The 23,056-nt window shown below is 45.2% G+C and overlaps 1 protein-coding gene across 2 annotated transcripts in view; it reads right to left on the bottom strand.

Moving 5' to 3' along the window:
* Nucleotides 1–23,011, bottom strand: part of CRELD2 (CRELD disulfide isomerase 2) — a 61,325-nt gene extending 38,314 nt beyond the window's left edge. The window contains exons 1-9 of one of the 2 annotated variants that reach the window (XM_075927874.2): nt 22,725–23,011; nt 21,948–22,030; nt 18,958–19,068; nt 16,289–16,380; nt 14,540–14,716; nt 12,191–12,289; nt 5,105–5,188; nt 2,049–2,144; nt 899–1,039 (exon numbers count right to left, since the gene is read on the bottom strand). In XM_075927874.2, the coding sequence (XP_075783989.2) occupies nt 899–1,039; nt 2,049–2,144; nt 5,105–5,188; nt 12,191–12,289; nt 14,540–14,716; nt 16,289–16,380; nt 18,958–19,068; nt 21,948–22,030; nt 22,725–22,874 (1,033 nt within the window). In that variant the 5' untranslated portion in view covers nt 22,875–23,011. The remainder of the gene's footprint in view (nt 1–898; nt 1,040–2,048; nt 2,145–5,104; nt 5,189–12,190; nt 12,290–14,539; nt 14,717–16,288; nt 16,381–18,957; nt 19,069–21,947; nt 22,031–22,724) is intronic. The other variant, XM_075927895.2, reaches the window with a different exon arrangement.
* Nucleotides 23,012–23,056: the final 45 nt, after the last annotated feature.

Here is a 23,056-nt window from a genome sequence, read left to right as displayed (position 1 = left end):
ACAGACTCTTGGGGGACCTCACTAGTTATCTCTCTCCACTCTGAAAACTTCTCATTTATTCCTACCCTTTGTTTCCTGTCTTTTAACCAGTTACCAATCCATAAAAGGACCTTTCCTCTTATCCTAGGACAACTTACTTTACTTAAGAACCTTTGGTGAAGGACCTTGTCAAAGGCTTTCTGGAAATCTAAGTATACTATATCCATGGGATCTTCCTTGTCCATGTTTGTTGATCCCTTCAAAGAACTCAAGCAGATTAGTAAGGCATGATTTCCCTTTACAGAAACCATGTTGAATGTCTCCCAACAAATTATATTCATCCATGTGTCTGATTAGTTGAAACTATAGTAAGGAATAAAATAATTTGCCCGGTACTGATGTCAGACCTACTGGTCTGTAATTACCAGCGTCACTTCTAGAGCCCTTTTTAAATATTATCACATTAGCTATCTTCCAGTGATTAGGTTCAGAAGCCGATTTAAAGGATAGGTTACAAAGAGCTAATAATTCTGCAATTTCCCATTTGAGTTCTCTCAGAACTCTTGGGTGAATGTCATCTAGTCCCGGTGACTTGTTACTGTTAAGTTTATCCATTTGTTCCAAAACCACCTCTAATGACACCTCAATCTAGGACTATTCCTCAGATCTGTCACCTAAAAAGAATGGCTCGGTTTGGGAATCTTCCCAATATCCTCAGCTGTGAAGACTGAAGCAAAGAATTCATTTAGCTTCTCCACTATGACTTTATCATCTGAGTGCTTCTTTAGCATCTTGATCGTCCAAGGGCCCACTGGTTGTTTAGTCTGCTTCCGATGTACTCACACCTTGCAAGCCTGATATGTTAAGCAAGTTGAATTAAAGAACATTTACTTGCAGGGTCTTTTTTAAAGTCACTCACCTGCTTTTACAACCTGAACACAAATGCCATCTTTTTCTTCAAAGCCTTCCGAACAAACACATTTGTAACTGCCCGGGGTATTAACACAGTCTTCATTTTCTCTTACACACACCTTTTCAGCATGGTTACACTCATCAATATCTGAAAAAGTTAATTCCTTGTTTTAAAACAGTTTTAGTGTGAAAACTGCTAATATCAGGTTCTATGAAACTGCCCAACAATCAGCTCCATAAGGGGATTGCAAAAATTTAAGAACAATTTAAATTTTAGTAAGGGAAAATAAATATTGCTTTCTTCCATCTGTGGATGTCTAATATATCCACTTACTGCTCCTTAGTAATAAAGGTGGCAGAAATGCTGTCAATAGTTTTGACGTCACATTTCATAACAAAAATGGTCCTCCGTAGGCCACCAAGAATCTTGCTTGTTACTTATCTTCCCTCTCCTTCAGTGTCTTGCTCCAAATGTCCTTTTCCACAGCAACTCCCATTTGCACCCCATGAAAGCTTCATTCCTCCTCTTTTCCCAATGCTAAAGTAGTCACCAGTGAAATAACATTGAAGTTGAGTTGCCATTCTAACTAGATTTATAGGAGACAGTCTACATACCTGGAAGCATTGTTTCAGACTACACGCTAACTCTGGCAGACATGACAAACTGCACTGTTAATATTTGCAAGCTTGCTTTTAATAAAAAGTTATAGCTTAGAGTCTGCATAAAGTGACTATGCTCTATTCTTTTATTATAAAGTGAGAATGTACAGCAATACAGGTCAAAAATCATGAGGGACATATGTTTGACTCGCCTGCCTGTTATCCTATCACTGTAACAGATATACCTGGAACAGACATTAAGTATTAAGCGCAATACTGTTCATCCCTATGTAGCACGGTCTAGTCTTTTTAGGCCTTGCTGTAGATCAGTTTATGCAGAGTGCCTGAATATTAGAAAGGATCTGTTACATGAAACCAGTGGACGGCTGAGATTTTTTCTATTAAATATTTTGAAGCACTTACAAGAGCTGAAGCTCTATTAACATTAAAGAGACACTCAGTAATAACCCATCTTGTAGTCAACCTTTTGGAACATATTTTGATCCAGCAAGTGTACTACAGTTCACAGTTCATTAACTCTCAAAAATCCAACTAACCTGTACACTTTTCATCATCTATTGTGTATCCAGACAAGCAGTTTTTACATTTGCCAGGACCTTCTCCCATGCAGCCTGCACAGCTAGCATCGCATGCTAAAACAAAGCACCATTAATTAATACTGGAATGCAGATGTGATGTAAACAGAATAGACTGTATCTTGAACTTAAGTTCACAAATTTGCATGAGTAAGATGAAAGAAACAGTTCCCCAAAACAACACTAACTTGTTCACATGTTCAACACAAAACCGCCTTATTTGTACTACAGTAGTGCCTATAGGCCCCTGTCCTCAATCTTTTCATTATTATAATAAGTGCTCATCTGAACAGAAGAGCAGCCTATGAGCATCCTGTTATTCATTTAATATTGTAGTATTTAATTTGGATTTTGGGGAGGAGAGTGACTCAAAACAAGGTAAAGAATAAGGAAAGAAACTACCTACCGTATATTCCGGCGTACAAGACGACCTCTGATGTTAAAAAACATCCCCCAAAAATCGGGGGTCGTCTTGTACGCCGGATGCCCCGCCGCCGGAGCCCCTCCGCGGCTTTGAAAGCCTCGGGGGAAGCCGGCGGGGGGGCATCCCAGGCGCGCATGGGCTGCCCCCCCGCCGGAGCCCCTCCGCGGCTTTGAAAGCCTCGGGGGAAGCCGGCGGGGGGGCATCCCAGGCGCGCATGGGCTGCCCCCCCGCCGGAGCCCCTCCGCGGCTTTGAAAGCCTCGGGGGAAGCCAGCGGGGGGGGGGCATCCCAGGCGCGCATGGGCTGCCCCCCCGCCGGAGCCCCTCCGCGGCTTTGAAAGCCTCGGGGGAAGCCGGCGGCGGGGCATCCCAGGCGCGCATGGGCTGCCCCCCCGCCGGCTTCCCCCGAGGCTTTCAAAGCCGCGGAGGGGCTCCGGCGGGGGGGCAGCCCATGCGCGCCTGGGATGCCCCGCCGCCGGCTTCCCCCGAGGCTTTCAAAGCCGCGGAGGGGCTCCGGCGGGGGGGCAGCCCATGCGCGCCTGGGATGCCCCGCCGCCGGCTTCCCCCGAGGCTTTCAAAGCCGCGGAGGGGCTCCGGCGGGGGGGCAGCCCATGCGCGCCTGGGATGCCCCCCCGCCGGCTTCCCCCGAGGCTTTCAAAGCCGCGGAGGGGCTCCGGCGGGGGGGGCAGCCCAGGCGCTCCTGGCGGCTTTGCTCCCGGTGCCTCTGGTCTGCTGGGGACCATCTCCAGCAGACCAGGGACACCGGGAGCAAAGGAGGCGGAGGGGCGCTGGGGTATAAGATGAAACCCTATCTTTTAATTAAAAAGATAGGGGGTCGTCTTATACACCCAGTCGCCCTATACGCCGGAAAATACGGTATGTTGGTTAATATTAATATGTAAACTTTGCTTGTGGGTAGTAGGGATGTAAGCAAGTAGCTGAGTAGTCTACTTCTTGAATTTCCTCTGATACAGAGGCAGCAAGGGGAGGGAAAAGGAGCTGGTGGAGCTGGCTTAAGTCAGTAACCCCCAGCACTATCTCCGTGGAGCCGCCAGCCCCCCACCCCCATGCCTCTATCAGAGGCAGCAGCACAGAGGGAGGAGAAGGGGAAGCTGCTGCTAAGCAGCCTGTCTGCAGTGGGCCCCAGCTCACTGCGAGCAAAGGCTGCTCTGCATCCTGTGGCAGCAGCCCTTGTCCGCGGGGGAAGAGCCGGGGGGGGGTCTCAGCAGGGAACTGGGACCCTTTGCAGATAAGGGCTGCTGGACCAACAGGAGTTGGGACTGAGCAAGTTTGGCTCAGTCCCAGCTTGCACCAGGTCTGGGAGCTACCCCCACTGTGGATCTGCATTTTAAATGTAGTAAGAGACTCTTACTACATTTAAAATGCAGAGCCACAGCAGTCCCAGACCTGGCATGAGCCAGGACTAAGTTGGCTCTTACTACATTTAAACTGCAGCGGGGGTAGCACCTAGAACCAGTAGGAGCTGGGACTGAGTGCCTTCCCTTATTGACTAATCATGTAGTCGATACAATTTGAATCGACTACACAATTAGCCTATTATCTGCCTCAACATCCTTAGTGGGCAGTGGAGGTTACCCATTGCTAAGATGAATAGTTTGCACTATTTAGCCAGAAAGTTATCTGTGGTGAGAGTTTAACATGGCACCAGTACATTAGTTTATTTTGTGAGGACTCTGTAAAACAGAGAAATAAATATAATTAAACTCTAAGGTGAGATCAAGAACAGAAAATTTATAATAGAGAATTTCAGAAGGCTCTGAGCAAGGAAAAAATTTAAATAATTGATGATATTGGGGGTGTAACTACATACTATTTGCAGCAGTAAATGATAAGAGGCTTTAAAGTGTTTTATAAACAAAGTTAATTTACAATAAGTATATAGACAAAGGAGTCACCAATTGCAGCATGTGTCATCACTAATACATTCAGGCTAGGTCTACACTAAAGAGAAAGGGCAACTTAAGATACGCAACTCCAGTTATGTTAATTACCAAAGCTGACCAAACCGTGGCAAGTCCTGTTCGCCAGCCGCACTGTCCGGCAATCTGCGCATGCGCAGATCGCCCAAACCCGGCTCTTCCAGATTGTTACTCGCATTATTTGTTGAGCCCTGTTAATTATGTAGCTGAAGTCGACGCATTTTAAATCCCATTTTTGCACCATTCACACAGCGGAAGGTCAATAGGAGCAAACTCTCCCATCGACTTTCCTTACTTCTACCAGCGCTGACAGGGGAGCCCTCAGTTCAAATTAGCGGGGTCTGCTCTAGAACCACTAAATCAAACCCTGGAAGATCGACTGTATCAGCATCGATCTTCCTCATAGTGTAGCCAGATCCTCAGTTTCTGAATATCAGCGACAAGTTTTAAAATGTCCATTATTCGAACATCCCTCAAAAGAAAGAGGACACAAACAGCAAATTCTCTATTCTAACTTGTGGTTAAGACAGAAAAAAGTTAAAGTAACATGGATATTTTTAATTTAGTCATGCATGTCTAGCAGAAGAAAACAAAATCTGTTCCATTTTATATTGGTCAAGTATTATTTTAAATGTTAAGATAATTGAAAGGAAACCTTTGCATATAAACGATCCATTTGTGTTTAGACAGTACTGATCGTCTTTGCAAGGAGAAGCCTCTACAGCACATTCATCCACATCTGTAACATAAGAAATGACACAGGTTAAAAAACGAAAATTTAAAAAGATTTGACAAGGTAAGGAAATTGTTTCTGTGCTTATTTCATTTAAATTAAGATGATTAAAGGGAACATTTTTCTTCTCCACAGTGAAGTTTCAAAGCTGTATTAAGTCAATGTTCAGTTGTAAACTTTTGAAAGAACCATAGCTTCTTGTTCACAGTTATAAACATTTCAGATTTATTAACCTCCATTCCATTTCTGTTTGTAATTCTGAGGTTCTATTATATGCAGCTAGCAAATATTGACTCACTTCCACCTTTCTAGAACATGTCTGTTTTTGCTGCTCTTATGTCACCTCGCCAGCAAACTACTCTAGGTGTTGTTAAACATATAAGATTGAACAGAAAAGTAGATTAAAAGACTGGAAAAGGAATTGATTAATAAACCATGGTGAACATTAATGCCACTTTAGGAAGGCATGTACAGGCTCGTTTTGGTTGTAAATTCAAGGAAAGTGTGCAAATCCACTCAACTAAGAATCAGCTAGAGAAAGATTGTTTGGATCACTCACTTCATCCTGCTGCTGCCAACATTCTTCCCGTTTCCTTGATGTAATTTGTACTTAAATAGTTCCAGTAATTGTGTAGATGCTTTACCTAAAGTGTTCTAGTTATCTATATGAGTATAGAAGATAGCTTGTAATTCTGTTCTGTACTAGTTTTCATGTCAGTCACTTCTCTAAAGGTGCCATGTCCACACAATATTTTCCCTAGAATATGTAAATTGGCAGGAGAAGGGGAAATGCTCTTATATCCAATATCTTGTGGTAATGTAATGCAATGCAATCCACTTATTACTGAATGTCTGTACTGATAAAATATAAATTTACTTTTGTAGTACAGGTTGAACCTCTCTGGTCCGGGGCATACTGGTCCGGCAACATCCGTGGTCTGGCAGCTTGCAACCCACAGGGCCAGTAGCCCTGCAAGCCAGCTGCCAGAGCACAAAGCCCTGCTGTACAGAGTGGGGCCAACTGCTGGGAGCGTGGTGCTCCAGGAGAGCCCGATGCCTGACCTCCCCTGGCTTGGCAAACTCCCTTGTTTAAGACCACTTAGGTCCCAAACTAGGAAGGTCCAACCTGAACTGAGAATTAAGGTCACCCAGAACTTCTTGACACCATCCAACTCAAGCACCTAAAATAATGCTACATTAGCTGATAAAATTATTTTCTTAATATAGGAATACAGACCTATGTTAGGCCTGAGTAAACTATGGTTTTAAACTGAGTTTGAATATTAGTATGCATAATAGGTTGAAAATGTGTGACCAAAAGAATGCAATTATGAAAGAGTTGTTTGTGGTAAATGTGTAGTGATCTTCAGTAAAACAACACTGATAGGGTATGTCTACACTACCCCGCTAGTTCGAACTAGCGGGGTAATGTAGGCATACCGCACTTGCAAATGAAGCCCGGGATTTGAATTTCCCGGGCTTCATTTGCATAAGCGGGGAGCCGCCATTTTTAAAACCACGCTGGTTCGAACCCCGTGCAGCACGGCTACACGGGGCTCGAACTAGGTAGTTCGGACTAGGCTTCCTATTCCGAACTACCGGTACACCTCATTCCTTGCTTCATTTGCAAGTGCGGTATGCCTACATTACCCTCCTAGTTCGAACTAGCGGGGTAGTGTAGACATACCCATATTTCCCAGGTCTAGGCTGAATGGCAGAAATTAAGAAAGCATCGTTAATTAGGTACCAGGTGCAGTAAAACACTTACACAAGACTATTTTGTAAAAAAATAAAAAGTTTAGTCCAGTAGTTAGGGGAAAATAAGCAAACAAGATAGAAGGAAGCCTTGAAAAGACAGCGGCTAGCCACGAACCTGGTCTTAACCAGGACAGGATACAGATCTAAAACTGCATCATTTAGCTTTGGCTAACATCTCAAAACTAGCAATGACATCACTGGTTTCTTACAGTATATTAAAAAAGCCAGGTTTTTACTTCCATAGAGCTCTTCCTTACTGCTTCAAAGTGTCACGATGACAGAAAAGTGCCTCCAAGCTCCAATCTGTTAGAAGTATTGGCAAAAATACTTACAACTGTACTGTTGCTAGGATAGCATATAGGCACGTTTATGCTTATATTTCTATTCTCAATGTAACTATTGTCAAGTGGCCTTTCATCTAAGGAATGTTTATGTGGAAGTTGTTGTGGTAAACTGTAATACCTAATACTAAAAGTTGAGCCACTGAAACAGTTAAGTATAGAACACAAACATATCATGGCACGTACAGCCAGTCCCCGACTTACGCGGATCCGACTTATGTCAGATCCGCACTTATGAACGGGGCTTTTCTCGCCCCGGAGCTCACGGGCAGCAGGTTGCCACCCATGTCCTTCAGGGCGAGAAAAGCTTCTCCCGGTCTCCCTGGTCTGCTGGGGGGGTCCAGCAAAGCCGCTGGACCCCCCCAGCAGACCAGGGGGACAGGAGCAAAGCCGCCACCTGGGCAGCTTTACAAGCAAAGCCACCCAGGCGGCAGCTTTGCTCAGGTGTCCCTGGTCTGCTGGGGGGGGTCCAGCAGCTTTGCTGGACCCCCCCCAGCAGACCAGGGGGACAGGAGCAAAGCCGCCCAGGCGGCAGGGGTCCCACCGCCTGGGCGGCTTTGCTCGGGTCTCCCTGGTCTGCTGGGGGGTAGAGGGTGCAGCTAGTGCGCCTCCCCCCCCCAGCAGACCAGGCTTTTGTTGCGGGACGCCTCGGGTAGAGCAGCTGGGGTGCTGCCGGGTTGGTCCTGTGGGAACCTACTGGGCAGCGCCCCAGCTGTTCTGTCCCAGGCTCCAGATTCAGCAGCTGTTGAAACAGATCAGGCTGATTCCAGGAAGCTGGGGGCAGAGCAACTCTGCCTCCGGCTTCCTGTAGTCAGCCCCTGGTCAGTTTCAGTGGCAGCAGCTGAATCTGGAGCCAGTTCCGACTTACATACAAATTCAACTTAAGAACAAACCTATAGTCCCTATCTTGTACGTAACCCGGGGACTGCCTGTATAAAGAACGCCTCATACTATTCCTGAAGACTGTATCCAGTGTTATAGCCATGTTGACTCAGGGATATAAGAGATGAAATTGCACAAATTTCTGCTGATAGAGAGACGTTTTCAAGCTACCCAGAAATATCCTTCATGTCTGGGAAATTCATAACTTTGCTAGACACTAGAAATCATTGTCTTAATAAAGACACTTACTTATAGCTTCTTACAATAATTCACTAACCCAGCTTGGTTTCAACACCCCTACAATCATAAGCCACTTCACCTTGAATGGTCCCCTATCTGTACTACTTATACAAATAGGTTTGATCTTGTAATAACTGTGACAGAGTCAATACCATTCCCAGTTTCTCAGAAGAGCTCTGGGAAACTTGAAAACTTGTCTCTCTCACTAACAGAAGATGGTCAAATAAAAGATATTTCTAGAGGATTAGCATTTAGACAGTGTCTGTACTATCAACTCTAGTGGATATTAGGGAAAAATCTTGCTCTACACTACAACTTTACGGAGTTCTGACAGCTTTAGATCCCATTAGCATTGTTTAGCTAGTACATGCAGATGCGTTCACGGTTTTCTGCATAAAACTTTTCCATCAGTCCTCTTAAGCCTCCAACCTTTTTAGACCCAAGATCACTTTTTAAACGTCAGGGCAAGCCAAAATATACCCCAACCCCTTCCCTGAGGCCCTGTGCTCTCTATTCCCTCCTCTCCATCATTTGCTGTCCCCAGACCTTACTCACTCTCTCTGGGTACGTCTAAACTACACGGCTCCGTCGACAGAGCCACGTAAGTTAGTTTACTCGAAAAAGGGAAATGAAGCGGCGATTTAAATAATCGCCGCTTCATTTAAATAAAAATGGCCACCGCGCTGGGCCAATCAGCTGTTTGTCAGCATAGCGCAGCAGTCAAAACGGGGATCTGCCAACCCCAGAACCCTTCATTGGGAGATCCTTTAAGCCTCATTTCACGGGCTCTGTGGTGGGAATGAGGGATTTTTGTGTGAGAAGGGGTGAGAGGTACAAGCTCTGGGAAGAAATCTGGGTGCAGGAGGAGGTGGAGAAGGGGGATGCTGGCTCGGTGGGAGAGGGGGGGCCTCCAGCTGGAGAATGTTGGGATCAGGTGGAGGGTGCTGGAGCAAGCCTCAGGCTTGTGGTTGTGGGGGTGCAAGAGTTTGGGTTAGTGTGTATGAGGGGCTCAGGGCAGAGGTATTGGGTACAGGCAGTTCCCGGGTTACGTACAAGATAGGGACTGTAGGTTTGTTCTTAAGTTGAATCTGTATGAAAGTCGGAACTGGCGTCCAGATTCAGTCGCTGCTGAAACTGACCACCAGTTCCGACTTACATACAGAATCAACTTAAGAACCCCAAACGTCCCCAAGTCAGCTGCTGCTGAAACTGATCAGCAGCTGATTCCAGGAAGCCCGGGGCAGAGCAACTCTGCCTCGGGCTTCCTGTAGTCAGCCGCTGGTCAGTTTCAGCAGCGGCTGACTTGGGGACGCCTGGGGCAGAGCAGCTGGGGTGCTGCTGGGTTGCTCCAGTAGCGCCGCTCCTCGGCGCTACTGGACCAACCCAGCAGCATCCCAGTTGCTCTGCCCCAGGCGTCCTGATGCAGCCGCTGCTGAAACTGACCAGCAGCGGCCGAATCAGGATGCCTGGGGCAGAGCAGCTGGGGTGCTGCCGGGTTGGTCCAGTAGCGCCCAGAGCAGCGCTGCGGGACCAACCGGCAGCGCCCCAGCTGCTCTGCCACAGGCATCCGGAGAAGAGCTTAGTTTGCTGGGGGGGGAGGGGCGTACTAGCTGCGCCCCCCCCCCAGCAGACCAGGAAGACGCGGGCGGCGGACCGAGACGCACCGCGGTCCCGCCACCCGGATCCTCCGCGGCTTTGCTCCCAGTCTCCCTGGTCTGCTGGAGACCAGCAGACCAGGGAGACGGGGAGCAAAGCCTCTGAGGATGCCGGCAGAGGGACAGCCGTGGCGCGTCTGGGCTGCCCCGCTGCCGGCTTCCCTCCGCAGCTTTGCTCCGCGTCTTCCTGGTCTGCAGACCAGGGAGACGCGGAGCAGCTTTTCTCGCCCCGGAGTACACGGGCGCCAGGACCGCGAGGTCCCGTAGTCCGTGTCCTCCGGGGCGAGAAAAGCCCCGTTCGTAACTGCGGATCCGACATAAGTCGGATCCGCGTAAGTCGGGGGCTGCCAGTATATGATGGGCTCGGGCACAGGCTTGTGGTATGTGGGTGGTGCAGATGTTGTGGCAAGACTGGGAATGTGGGGGGTACAGGAGTTTGGAGATCTGAGGGGCTCAGGGCAGGGGTTTCCAGTGTATGTGGGCTCAGGGTTGGGTTTTGTAGAAGGTGCAGGAGTGTTATGATTCTGCAGCCAGATGCGGTCTTGGCTCCAATTGGGGGTTAGCTTGCCAGGCTTCATTTTTAAATAAAATATGTCCAACACAAAACGTTTCAGCATTGTCTTCATTTTATTGGAGGGGCAGGGAACCTGTTTTGGGTCAGAGGCCACTGGCCCACTTAAGAAAAAAAAAAAAAAAAATCAGTCGGGAACCACACAAGCGAGATGCAAAAAAAACAACCCCTCCAAAAACTCCCAAGCCTCACTGATATGGCCCCAACTGAGACACCTCACTCCCCTGGCACTCCAGCCCTTTGGGAAGGGTAGGTAGGACTGAGGTTCAAGGCTTCAGGCCAGATTAACTCTGAGTTTCCAGGGTAAGTGGATTTTGTGGGCCCCTCTATACTCTGAGGTGGGGCCAAAAATGAGGGATACAGTGTACAGGACAGAGCTGCCAGTGAGTGTGATGAGGGTACAGAATCTGGGTAGAAAGTAGGGTACAGGAACAAGCTGGGGATAGGTGTCTAGCCAGGAGGGAGGGACTAGGGTGCTGGATGGCAGTCTGGCCAGGGGACAAGGTGCTGATGGGGGTCTGGTCAGGGGGCAGGAGCAGCTCAGCTGGCACCTAGGTGTCTCTAGGGATGAGGATCTCTGGGTCAGGATCTGCAGGAAGCACTGGAAGAAGCACATGTGCAGTTCCTTTAAAAAAATCCAGCCGCTCCAGATTCTGCACCACCATCTTAACTATGCCCCTCCTCTCCCCCCCCCCCCCCACGCACAGAGAAAGAAGGGAAGACAAAAAAAGCACGCGCACTGTTGTGGGCAGGGGAGGAACATGAGCTTTCTGGTCTTCCCTTCCTTTCCCATGCTGCCTTCCTTCCTGTGGCATGGGGAGGGGTTATGGGGGATGGAGGGGAGAGAAAGAGTCCTTAGGCTCAGCGCCAAATCAAGCTCCGGATCTAGCGCGGAACCACGGGACTCCCCCCTGCTCACCCTGCTTCAGGAAGCCAGAGCTAGCTCTATTTTTGTGGGAGACCACTGTGCCAGCTCCTCTTTGGGGGTAGATGGGGAGTCTGGGAATGCTGCCTCATGATTGACTGGTTGGTGACCACGGTCTTGGGCAAACCCACAATACATAGTATGACACCATCAAGGTATTTCTGCAATATGAATGAAAAGTAAACTAACATTAGTATCCAAATGTAACCATAGTTATCAGCAAATGGGACACTTGATACATGGCATGCATCTGACGAAGTGGGTCTTTGCCCACGAAAGCTTATGCTCCAACACTTCAGTTAGTCTATAAGCTGCCACAGGACTCCTCGTCGCTTTTGGTACATGGGGTTAACTGGATTACAGATGCAAGTTTGTAGTTCAGTAACTTGGTACTTCTCAGACTGATAATTTGTTATGCTCTTGAGAGTTATCTTATTAAGAAAAAGGAAGATATACATCCTGTGTTGCCTTGCCTTATATTACAAGTCAGGAATCAAGAGACTACCATAAATCACAGAACATACCTGAGCTAGTTTTCAGAAGGATAGCATAATTGCTCTTACAGTGGAATGGTTTCAAACTGATGTAATACAAGCTTAATTTTTAAATGTGTAGTGTGAACAAGACCTTGCTTACCCACACACGTGTCTTCCTCATTTTTGATCCAGCCCTCTTTACAATCCTTGCAGTCTTTGTTAGTTGAGCCAGTGCAAGTTTTACAGGCATCATGGCAAGCTGGAAGAGATTTGGGGCATGGTTCAAGTTAAAGCTATGTTAACTCAAGCTTGAAAGAAAATCTAATTTGTTTAAAAGTGAAAGTCTTCAGGCAACTAAATACTAGAATTGACCAGAAACTACCAGCTCACATTAACATAAATATGGTTTTTTAGAAAAAATCTGAGTGTTTACAAACATAATAGATACTATTCTAATTTATTTTTGAACACACACACACACACACACACACACACACACACACACACACACACACACACACACACTTCTACTCTCTCAACCAAAATTCTACCACCTACAGAGTGGAAGATCAACCATTTTAACTAGCAGTACCATTAAAAACAAGCTGCTTTTTTGTATTTTGCATAAATGTTATAAAAAGTCAAGGCAAGTCAAGTGAAATTACTACATAAGGTAGGCAGACTGTAGTTACCCACATCAGAAACTAGTACGTACTGAAAGGTTGGCACCCTTGTGTTGAGAAGAGAGTTCACTGGGAAGTGGTTAGGACCAATTTCATCTCTTATCAGAAACACAGCAACACCTGCACCTCTTTATTCACTATCACTGTGTTGGGGCTCTAGTTTAATACTAACTCAAAGTAGTACTGCCAACTGAAAGAAAACTTATTTCTTTTTTGCACCTAATTTTGCTTTGGGACACAATCACCTCATCTAGTATTGGCCTCAAAAAGCCAGATTATAAAAAAAATGCTAAGCATCCAGCATTAAAAATTTAATCCTACTGGATAAATTTGTTTGGATCATAACATGAAGCAAGTCACATTAAAAAAGTGCTACACAACTGCATTCTAACATTTCCAACAATGCTAATAATGTTTAATGTTAAGTAACATTTTAAGATAGATCCTATAAACAGGTTTTCAAAGCAACTGTACAAGTCTGCTCTGAACTAAATTGCAAAATTAAAGACATGGGAATACTACTTTTTGATTTGTAAAACTTAAGAACCCAACTATTTTTAATATTATGTATTTTTATAGATGGATAGATAGTTTTATTCTCATGCTCTAACATAAACCTAAATTTTTTATGTTTTACATGAAATATAAATGAAGCTGGACTATAATAAAGTTAAATGTATTCTGGCTAAAAAATATTTTAAAGGTGACCAGAATAGCCTATTACATAGGCTATATATAGACCCTTAAATGTGTGTCAAAGCTCTGGCTGCGCCCATGGGTCCTGCACTTCTAGTGGATAGTGTTCAGCCTCAGAGGATCGCTGTGTCCCACCATGCAGACACTTTAATTTTTTTTTTGGAACTAGAGACAAGGTTCACAGCCCACTGAGCCATATTTACCACAGGCAAACCCATAATTAAAGGGATTTCATCCTCATTAGTCCTGGTTTCCCTATCCAGGGGCAGACTCTATAGAGGTGTGGGGAGGGTTGGAGGAAACCGGGCTTGCCCACTACTCCAGGCTCTGGCCCAGGGACCCTAATGCAGCAGCAACAGTTGGGGTTTGTTCTACTCCCTGTCTGGCAACTACTTCCCTAGGCTACTTACCCAAACGATTCCTCCCAGTACATTCCCTCTGGTATCTGCTCCTCCAACACACTCTTCCTGCCTTCACCCATACTCTTCTCACTTTTAGCACTTTGGTTCCTTCTTCCTCACGTACCTCTCAACTAACAGAAGAGGAGCCCTTTTAAACCAGTCTCAACTGGTTCTTGATTGGCCTTACTCCCTGGGCTCTGGAAGGCTCCTAATTAGCTCTAGGTGTTCTAACTGACCTGACTGTTCAGACAGCTTCTGGAAAGTACCTGCCAGTTTTAGGCCAGCCCCTGACAGTTTACCCAGGGAACAGAGACCTACTTAATCTAGGGCTCACATACTTTACTTCTAGCATTATTTTTTAAATCCCTCTGACCTGACCCTGGCACATATGGTAAATTAAAATAAGTAGCAAATATCTTATGAAATCAATGTATTATCTATGCAATTAAATAACTACTGATTTTAATAACTGAATTTTTATGCAACTAAGTTACTTAGAAATTATTGCCAGAGCAGATTAACAAAAAACAAAGACCATCCAGAAGAATGATTTGCCAGATCCTCTAATGCTCCACCACAATGTACACAGTAATCTTACCATCCCCATTTTTCCCCCTCATTTCTTGTCAGCTCATATTCTCTCCTTCACCATTCTCCAATATATTCTATTTAATATTAGAATTAACTGCTAACAAAGGGGTATACAAAGATCAAGTAAATATTAGTTACCTGCACAAACAGAGTGGGTGTCATTTTTCAGGAGGCTATAATAACCATCAGCACAGTCTAGACAAAACTCTCCTGTGTACTCCCTGTTACAACTGCAAGACCCATCTCCACCTCTTGTACCATCTCCATCACAGTGACCATTTCCATGGCAAGGTCTTTCTGATCCACCACGACATGCTACAGAGTAAAAACACAACTTAGAATTTTTCACCAGTCCAGAGAAAGAAAAAAACCTCAAAGCTTTATAAAACAAGAGTGTTTTCTATTTATCATCCACCCATTCCCAAAAAAGCCAATCAAAGGTCAAATGGAATTTATTTTTCCATGATGAAAGAGCACATTATGTGCTCATTAGTTGTGTGTTCTCTTAACCCCAGCATACAAGTAAATGCTAATAATCAATGTCTCAGGGATACCTGACAAGCTTTGTCTGAAAATAATTATTTTAATTTCCATAAGAATTCTGAAGTTATCTGAAGTTTACCTGTTGCGCTGAATTTCTTTTTATATCATTTCATGAAAAATAGATTTCAGAAAATAGATCTGCTGAAAAAGATAACAGAGGACTAGACTGAGGAATGACCCTACCCTTCACTCAGTTGTGCATATACATCCAAAGGTTTCAACTCCAACCAGTGCCAGTATGATATAGCTATGTCATGCCTTCTGGTTATTAGGGATATTAAAAATCGTGCATTAGGGTAACTGTAAGCGCTGAACATCTCAGTAGTTATACAGTTACCTGTGCTGCAGACTCTGCAATATAAAGCTCAGCTTTATACTGCAGAGCCCACTGCAAAGCCTCCTCCGCAGGAGCGGAGCTGGCAGCCTTTGCCTGACTGGCTCCTGGGGAGGAGGCTCCACTGACACAGGCTTAATAGACACAGTTAAACCGTTATTTGTTTACACTCAAACATACCTATTGGATACTATAGTTTTGACTAACTTAATTCTACTTAAGTGAATTTGGGTTTGAGGAAGACAAATGAGTTTTGTGTAACTTGGAATTCATTTAATCAGGCTTCATCTATTTATCAACTAACGAAAATAGTGGGGTTGCAAAGACTCAAATTCAACTACATACATGTATTAACGATGTTACTTCTAGAAGACGTCAAGTTTTAAGCTAACCCTATTACCATGACACCACTTTAGAGGGCAGCCTTGGCCTGCCATTCAGCAGTGGCTACAGTACTCACAGATGTAGTGTTCCTTTGATCTAAGCCACTTTTCTTTCCACTCATGTCTTCTGCTCTTTTCCTAGAATCATAGAGCCACTGTGCCCTCCTCTATTCCTGCTCCTAAATCTCTCCAGCTGTCTGTCACACACTTCTCTTACTTTCCAATCTGACCCTCAGCTCTGGATTTGCCTGTGTCTTCACTACCAGTCTCCAGCATGTTTCGCTGTCTCTGGTTTCTCAACTGCTGTGCCATCATCTTTCAGTTACACTAGCTATTGCAAAATGTATACAAATTTCCTGCTATTTTTGGTACTACTATTGTACCTATCACCACAGTATCTGGGCATTAACACTTCTTTTTAACTCATTGTTATGTTTTTTCCTGCCTAGTCTCCACATCAAGTTAGCATTTCCCTCTCATGTCCTTAGATATGGCAGCTGAATCTACAACAAGGTTCTAGTTTTACAAAGCAGTTCAGGATACACAAGCATTAGATGTCTGGATAAAACAGAGTCAACATACCCAGGAGTTTAAAACTACTGTAATATTTTTAATTTAAAGAAATACCAAGGCAGTCTGGTCCATATGTTCCAGCAGGGCAACAAACTTCAATAGTTTCTATACAAAACCACTTAAGCAGGTCAGGATACTTCTTCTTTCTGTATAATAAAAACATTCATTTCTTAAAAAGGGAAAATATTCGTGTATCTAGCTCATCACAACTCACAATTTTTACTCTTTGAACTATACACGTTCAACACAATTCTCCAGAGTAATGCACTGTCAAACTTCTCACCTTGACTGATAATCTTATTTTAAAAAGTTAAGAATAATTGTAATTTTGAAGGACAATAAAAATAATCAAAAATATACAGATTAAATAACTGTAAAATGGATCACTTTTTTTGTTAACAATGGAAAGAGCCATCTTAATTAAATGACCAGTTGCTGGAAGAATTCCAGAATTTGATGGTATTCCAAAACCAAATTGCTTTAAACCTTTTTTGTTTATTATATTCATTATTTAAATAGTGTTTGTAGTTCTTATTTCATATCCCCTGACTTAAAAAAAGGGAGGGAATAAAGAGCGAAGCAGCAACCCAACCAGCTATTTTTGTCTTAGACTATATTGTATAACTTAAACCCAAGCTACTCAAAATGAGGCCAGTGAGCCACATGCGGCCTGTGGCCTGTTTGTTCGTGGCTCGTGTTGTGGTCTGGGTTTACACAGGGCTCAACAAACACAGCCCACGGGTGGGATCCTTTGAACATGGCCTCCACTGGGAACATGCTCCATAACAGTGAGTCAATGTGAAAGAAGCTATTTGCATATATTTGCATATGCATATAACCGCACTTAAGTTGTGGCTCTCGGCATGTGCTATGAGTATCATTGTGGCCCATGGGGCTTCCAGAGTTGAGTAATCCTGGTCTAAATAGTAGCAGTTGTGAGTACCACATCTTATTCCTTTTAGAGATGTGATTGGATAACCAGTTACCCTTACTGGGTGATGCTTAAGTTTAGTTATTAATATTACAATAGAAGTCAACCATTGATCAGGATGGGAACAGTAACAAGTCAAGGGATTGCACTGAAGATTTAAATGCTACTTCTGTACATTGAGTAACAATCTTTTATAACTGCAAAATAAGGCATACTGGAAAATATCCCAACTATACATACAAAATGATTGTTTACACATTTGTTGTTACCTCTCAAAAAAAGATTTTAGTATCATTCTGGATAGTTTTCTTATACATGCACTCAGTGTATATTGGCAGTCCAAAAACAACCCCAAAAACCAACAACGTTGGGAACCATTAAAAAAAAGATATTAAGAATAGATAGCAAGACAGAAAAAAATATTATTTTCCTCTTTTTAAATCCATACTACACCTACACCTTGAATACTGTGTGCAGATGTGGTTGTCTCATCTCCCCCTCCCCCCTTAAAAAAAGGGGAATACTGGAAAGGTTCAAAAAGGGCAACAAAAACAATTAAGAGTATGAAAAGCTGCCCTAAGAGGAGAGATTAAAACAACCAGGACTTTTTATCTTGGAAAAGAAATGCCTAAGAGGGGGATATTTTGATGTCTATATAAATCATCACTGGTGTGGAGAAAATCAATATGGAAAGAAGAAAATAACACAGGAACTAGGGATCATTAAATGACAATAGACAACAAGTTTTAAAATCATGCATAAGTACTTGTTCACACAGTACGGACGTAAGCGACTAGTTGACTATCCGATAAGCAGATTGGATAGTCAAGTACCGATTCGACTAGTCGCTTCACCCTGCCCTTGCTGCCTCTATCATAAAAATGGGAGGAGGGGAGGTGGAGTAGAGCAGAAGTTGGTGCTGGAGGGGAGCTGCCAGGCTCTTGATACACTTCAAAAGCAGAAGCCCTGTCGGGAGCATGGGGCTTTCTTTTGAAATGTATAAGAGCCCCGCTGGAAGCGCGTGTACATTTCAAAGACTCAGACATCACAGGGTTCAGCAGGGATTCCCTGCAGCACATCAGCCTTTGAAATGTACACATGCTTCCTACCTAACTGCGAGGCTTCCGCTTTTGACCTGTAGCAAGAGCCCAGCAGGCTTAAAGGCTTATAGACTATTCAAACGGTCAGAAATTCCATCTACTATTTGATTAATTAATCTATCTAAATTTAATATCCCTATTGCAATGCGGAGTCAATCTTTGGAACTCCCTGACAAAAGATACCGTGAAGTCCAAGACTTTAACAGAGTTCAAAAACATTTAGTTCAATGAGAACAGGTCAATCAATAGCTATTAGCAAGGACTGGCAGGGCTGCTGTCTCTAGGGAATGGGTAATGGGATGGATCACTTCATTTCCTATCCTGTTCATTTCCTCTGGGGCCCATGGGATTGGCTACTACCAAAGAACAGGATACTGGGATAGACTCAGTCTAGCTGATCACTGGCTCCCAATGCGCTGCCCCTTTGAAGAGCCAGTCAGGCAGTGCAGTATTAACGCCTGCAATTAATGTGTTAAAAAAATTAATGTGTTAATTCGTCTCTGCATTAACTGCAGATGTTAATGCTTATCAATTGACAGCCCTAGAAAAAACAAAATAGTACTGAGTTATTGCAGCATGGCGCAAAGAAAAAGTGAGAGCTCAGCTATTATTATTGATCAAACACATGATTTGGTAATGATGGATTGCCCTGACATTTATCCACAAAGACCTCATTAGAAACTGTTACCTACAGTTTGAACCACCAATTCTCTATGTGTTCTTCATGCTCTTCTACCATGTTGTTGCATTCAAAGTTACTACTGTCACACAGGTTTTCTATGATCTCTACAAGACGGATTTCACTAAAAGGAAAAAAATTACAAGTTTTAAATTAAAGAATATTATGTGATCACCGAGTATCTGGACTCCAATCTTTTAACTTTTACTACATTATCATTTTGTAGTTGTGATTTGGACCAGTTTCCTCAATATAGCAAAACACAAACCCTGCAGAAGCATAATGAAATAGCTAATGTTGCATCAACAACTAAGCAGCCAGCCCCAAAGAACAAAAAAAAAAAAAAAAAAAAAAAAAAACCACAAGAACCACTTTTAATTTTACCATTTCTATGTGTAGATTATGCTGCAGGGGTCAGCAATCTTTCCGAAGTAGCATGCAAAGACTTAACCCTTCTGTCCTGGGGCATGCTGCTCTCTGGGAGATGTGGGGGTGTGGAGGTAGGCTCTCTCCACCATGCACCCCATGGACCACCTGAATCAGTGCAAACCTTTCCACGGACTACCAGTTGCTAATGGAAACTCATTGTTAATTACACTCAAACCATTTTGTTAGTGGTACAGCTGGGAATAAATGGTTTAATTTAAAATGCTTAATCTATTAAATAATTTAACTCGTATGTTAGTTCAGCAAACTTCATTTTAGATAATTTTGTGGCGCCCCTTAGGCTCTGAGGCAGAAACAAAAATGAGGGGCTCAATGTGCAGGACAGCGCTGCCAGCAAGTGGGATAGGGATGCAGGATGGGGTGAGGACGACAGGATCTGGAAGGGAGCATGGTAACAAGGGGTTGGGGAGTAATGCAGAAAAGGTCAGAATGAGAGATGTAAGCAACTAGTTGACTATCCCATAAGCTTATTGGATAATTGACTAGTGTTGAGAGTAGTCGCTTCCCCCCCTTGCTGCCTCTATCAGAGAGAGGGTGCAAGGCAGGGTGTGGGGAGGGAGAGCAGGAGTCGGTGCTGGGGGGAGCCATCTTAAAAGCCAGTTCTCCCTAGCTCTGTCTTCGTGGGCGGTGGGGAGGTAAAGGCACAGCAAGAAACAGTGTGAGCAGAGACTGAAGCAATCTGCTCCTACCGGTTCTAATGCGATTCTGCTTTTGAAATGTACAAGAGACCCAGGCGGGCTCTTGTACATTTCAAAGGCTTGGGCCCCGCAGGGAGTATGGGGCCAGCAGGGGAGTTCCTCACTGATCCCACACTCCCTGCAGCGCATCCGATTTTGAACTGTAGCAAGGGCCCAGAGTTGAAATCCCACCAAATATTGGATTACTTAATCAATCTAAACTTAACATCCCTAGAGAGACTAGCTAGCTGGGGAAGGAGGCAAATAAGTGGGGAGTAAAGGAAAGTGCAGTTCTGCAAAGTAAAATTATATCTCCCCTCATGTCTTCCCTTTGCTCCCGCCTTGCTCCCCCTGCATCACAGTGTAACCTGTGGCCTCACCCGTCCTACCCCTTCAGCTTGTTCCCCCTGCATTGACCCACGCCCCTCAGTGCAACACCTTCCCCCCTCCCATCCTGCCCCTGCATCTTTCTTCACTCCCCCTCCTGCTCCCAAATCCCTGAGCCCCCAACGTGCTGATTGGCAAGGCAGCAGCACTGGGGCAAGGAGAGATGGGGAGAGGGAAGCAAGGCAGAGTCTCTTCCCCACCTGAATCAGCCCTTCGCCTGCAGCTCCTGGGCTGGGGTAAGCAGAGCCCGGGGCTGCCCTGGGTTGGTTCCAGCCTGATCGGGCACAGAGGGGTGCTAGGGAAGGGGTTCCCCGCCCCTTGCACACAGCCCGCGCTCCACTTGTGACCAGGCCACCCAGCTCCAGTTCCGCCTCCTCCCAAAGCAAGAAGTCTGTAGCTTGGAGGAGGCGGGTTAGCCCCTTAGCTCTCAGGAGCTGCATGCCCAGGCTGGGCAGGGGCAGTCCCAGGGACACATGCGCTTCTCCTGCTCCCCACTCCTGGCAGTAAGACAGAGCTAGTGCTGCAGCTGCACAACTGAGGCTGGAGCTGCAGCACAAGCTCCTGGCTGTGCCAGTGGAGGGGGGGGAGGGGAGGGCTGGGACTGAGCTCCCACCCCACGGGAAATCAAATCACTTGTGGCGCACGTACAGGGGATTGCCGACTCCTGTTATACAGGAATGCAAAGGGAAAAAAAGAAAATATCTTCAATTTCATTATTTTTAATATTAATGTAATGTAAAATTAGATACTGTCAATATAAATCCACAATTTTGCTAGCAACTCAAATCTAGTTTCATATAAGCATTTTATTACATACAGACAAAAATTTAATACTGAATTTGCAAATTAGGAGAAGACTGCAATTCAGACTGGCAGGCTTTTTATCCTGCATATGAAAGAAATGGGAAAGTAAAACAAATTGTTCTTGCACTGAAAAAGGAAGAAAGTCTGGACCATTCGACTGATGTTTGCCAAAGTTGGTCCAATAAAGGATATTACATCACACACCTTGCCCCTCTAATATTCTGGGACCCACACTGCATTCTACAATAGCACAGACGTCCAGGGAGCAATTCTCCATTTAACAAATGCTAATGCAACAAATATGAAAGCAATTTGGGATAAAGACCAAACCTATGATAGTCTTCTCTCTGTCACAGTTAACACAATAAGTGGCTAAATAAAATAGCCTCAAAAGATTTTCAACATGAGATAACAGATCTTACTTCTTGGTGAAAAAAAAGTCAGAGAGAGACTTAAAACACCGAATTGTATTCTTCAACAAAAACTGCCAACACCCATGGAAGTACCAAATTGATTGTATTTTATCCAAAAGTATTACAAACATAGGTTTATTTGTTATTTTGTTATGTTCAATAGTTATGCTGCTATCCAGACTACTGTGGCATTACTACAGATTAAAAGCATGACTGAGTCATGCTTCATAAATATACTGTACTTAAATTCATAAAACTTCATAAATATACTGTACCTGAATTCATACTTGGATAGTGTTTTCTCTTCCCAAGCAGTGTTCCCACCACCAAAATTCTTCTTTGCTGTATCTGCCAATCCCTACAAGATAACAAAGTTTCATTGAAACAATCATTCACATAAATCTTTACTATTAAAAAAAGAATCACTTTTAAAGTGTAGCAAACAAGAACTATCTTATTACTTTCACAACCTGCAGTTACTATAACCGCTTTGAAGAAACATAAAACAAGATTCTGAAGCTTAAGATCAAACGTTATATCAGACAAAGGGGGGGGGACAAGCAGTGGATAGGGCGGGGGGGGGGAGGGAGAAGATAAACGCAACAAGAAAGTTGCAATAACATCACTTAGTGCCTAGATGGGTCACTTCCATTTCACATCTGCATTAAGATTCGCTTCCTCCCTGCCACACGGGAATCCGAGCGGAATCCCACCCCGACTGAAGCGAATGGAAGTTGAGCCTTTGAGTTTAGCGGGGCCGGGATTTCACCCCCGCACGCGGGTGCTAGCGGGATGCAGGCAGCCCACATGCCCGCGCGGCTAGAACAGAAGCGGCAGGGCGACGAGAGCCGAGTGGCTCCCGCAGCGGGCGAGAGCCGCAGCGACTTGCCCAGTCACAACTGTGGGGGAAACCTCCTGCGCTTCGCAGCCCCCTGCCAAGATGCGCAGCGAGCCTCTCGCTCGGCCCAGCCCCGGCGCTTCACCGCAAGGCTCTGCCCCGGCCCCCGGCCCCGCACGCCTGTCGCGCCCAGCCCTGCGGCTCCCCCGCCCACCTGGTTGAAGCGGTCCGCTATGCCCCGGCAGGTGGCGCAGGCCTGGCGGGGCCGCGGCCCGGCGCCCAGGGCAGGGGGCAGCAGCAAGGCGGCGCACAGCACCAGCCAAGCGCCCGCCGGCGCAGCGCCAGCCCGGGGACAGGGGTTCATGGCGCGGCGGCCTCTCGCCCAGGAGCCGGCTCCCGGCAGCGCCGCGCAAGCCCCGGCCCCGCTCCCCTAGCAACCGGCGCTCCAGCCGCTGCCCCCATTCGGATTTCCGCGTCAGCTCCACGCACACGCTCCACTCCAGCGCCCATTGGAGCAGACAGCGAGCCCTTAGGAACGTGGTCCAA

The sequence above is a fragment of the Pelodiscus sinensis genome, chromosome 1 (assembly GCF_052426305.1).
Source record: "Pelodiscus sinensis isolate ZL-2025 chromosome 1, ASM5242630v1, whole genome shotgun sequence".
In the NCBI taxonomy this organism is placed as follows: Eukaryota; Metazoa; Chordata; order Testudines; family Trionychidae; genus Pelodiscus; species Pelodiscus sinensis.
This window is presented reverse-complemented; position numbering and strand designations above follow the sequence as displayed.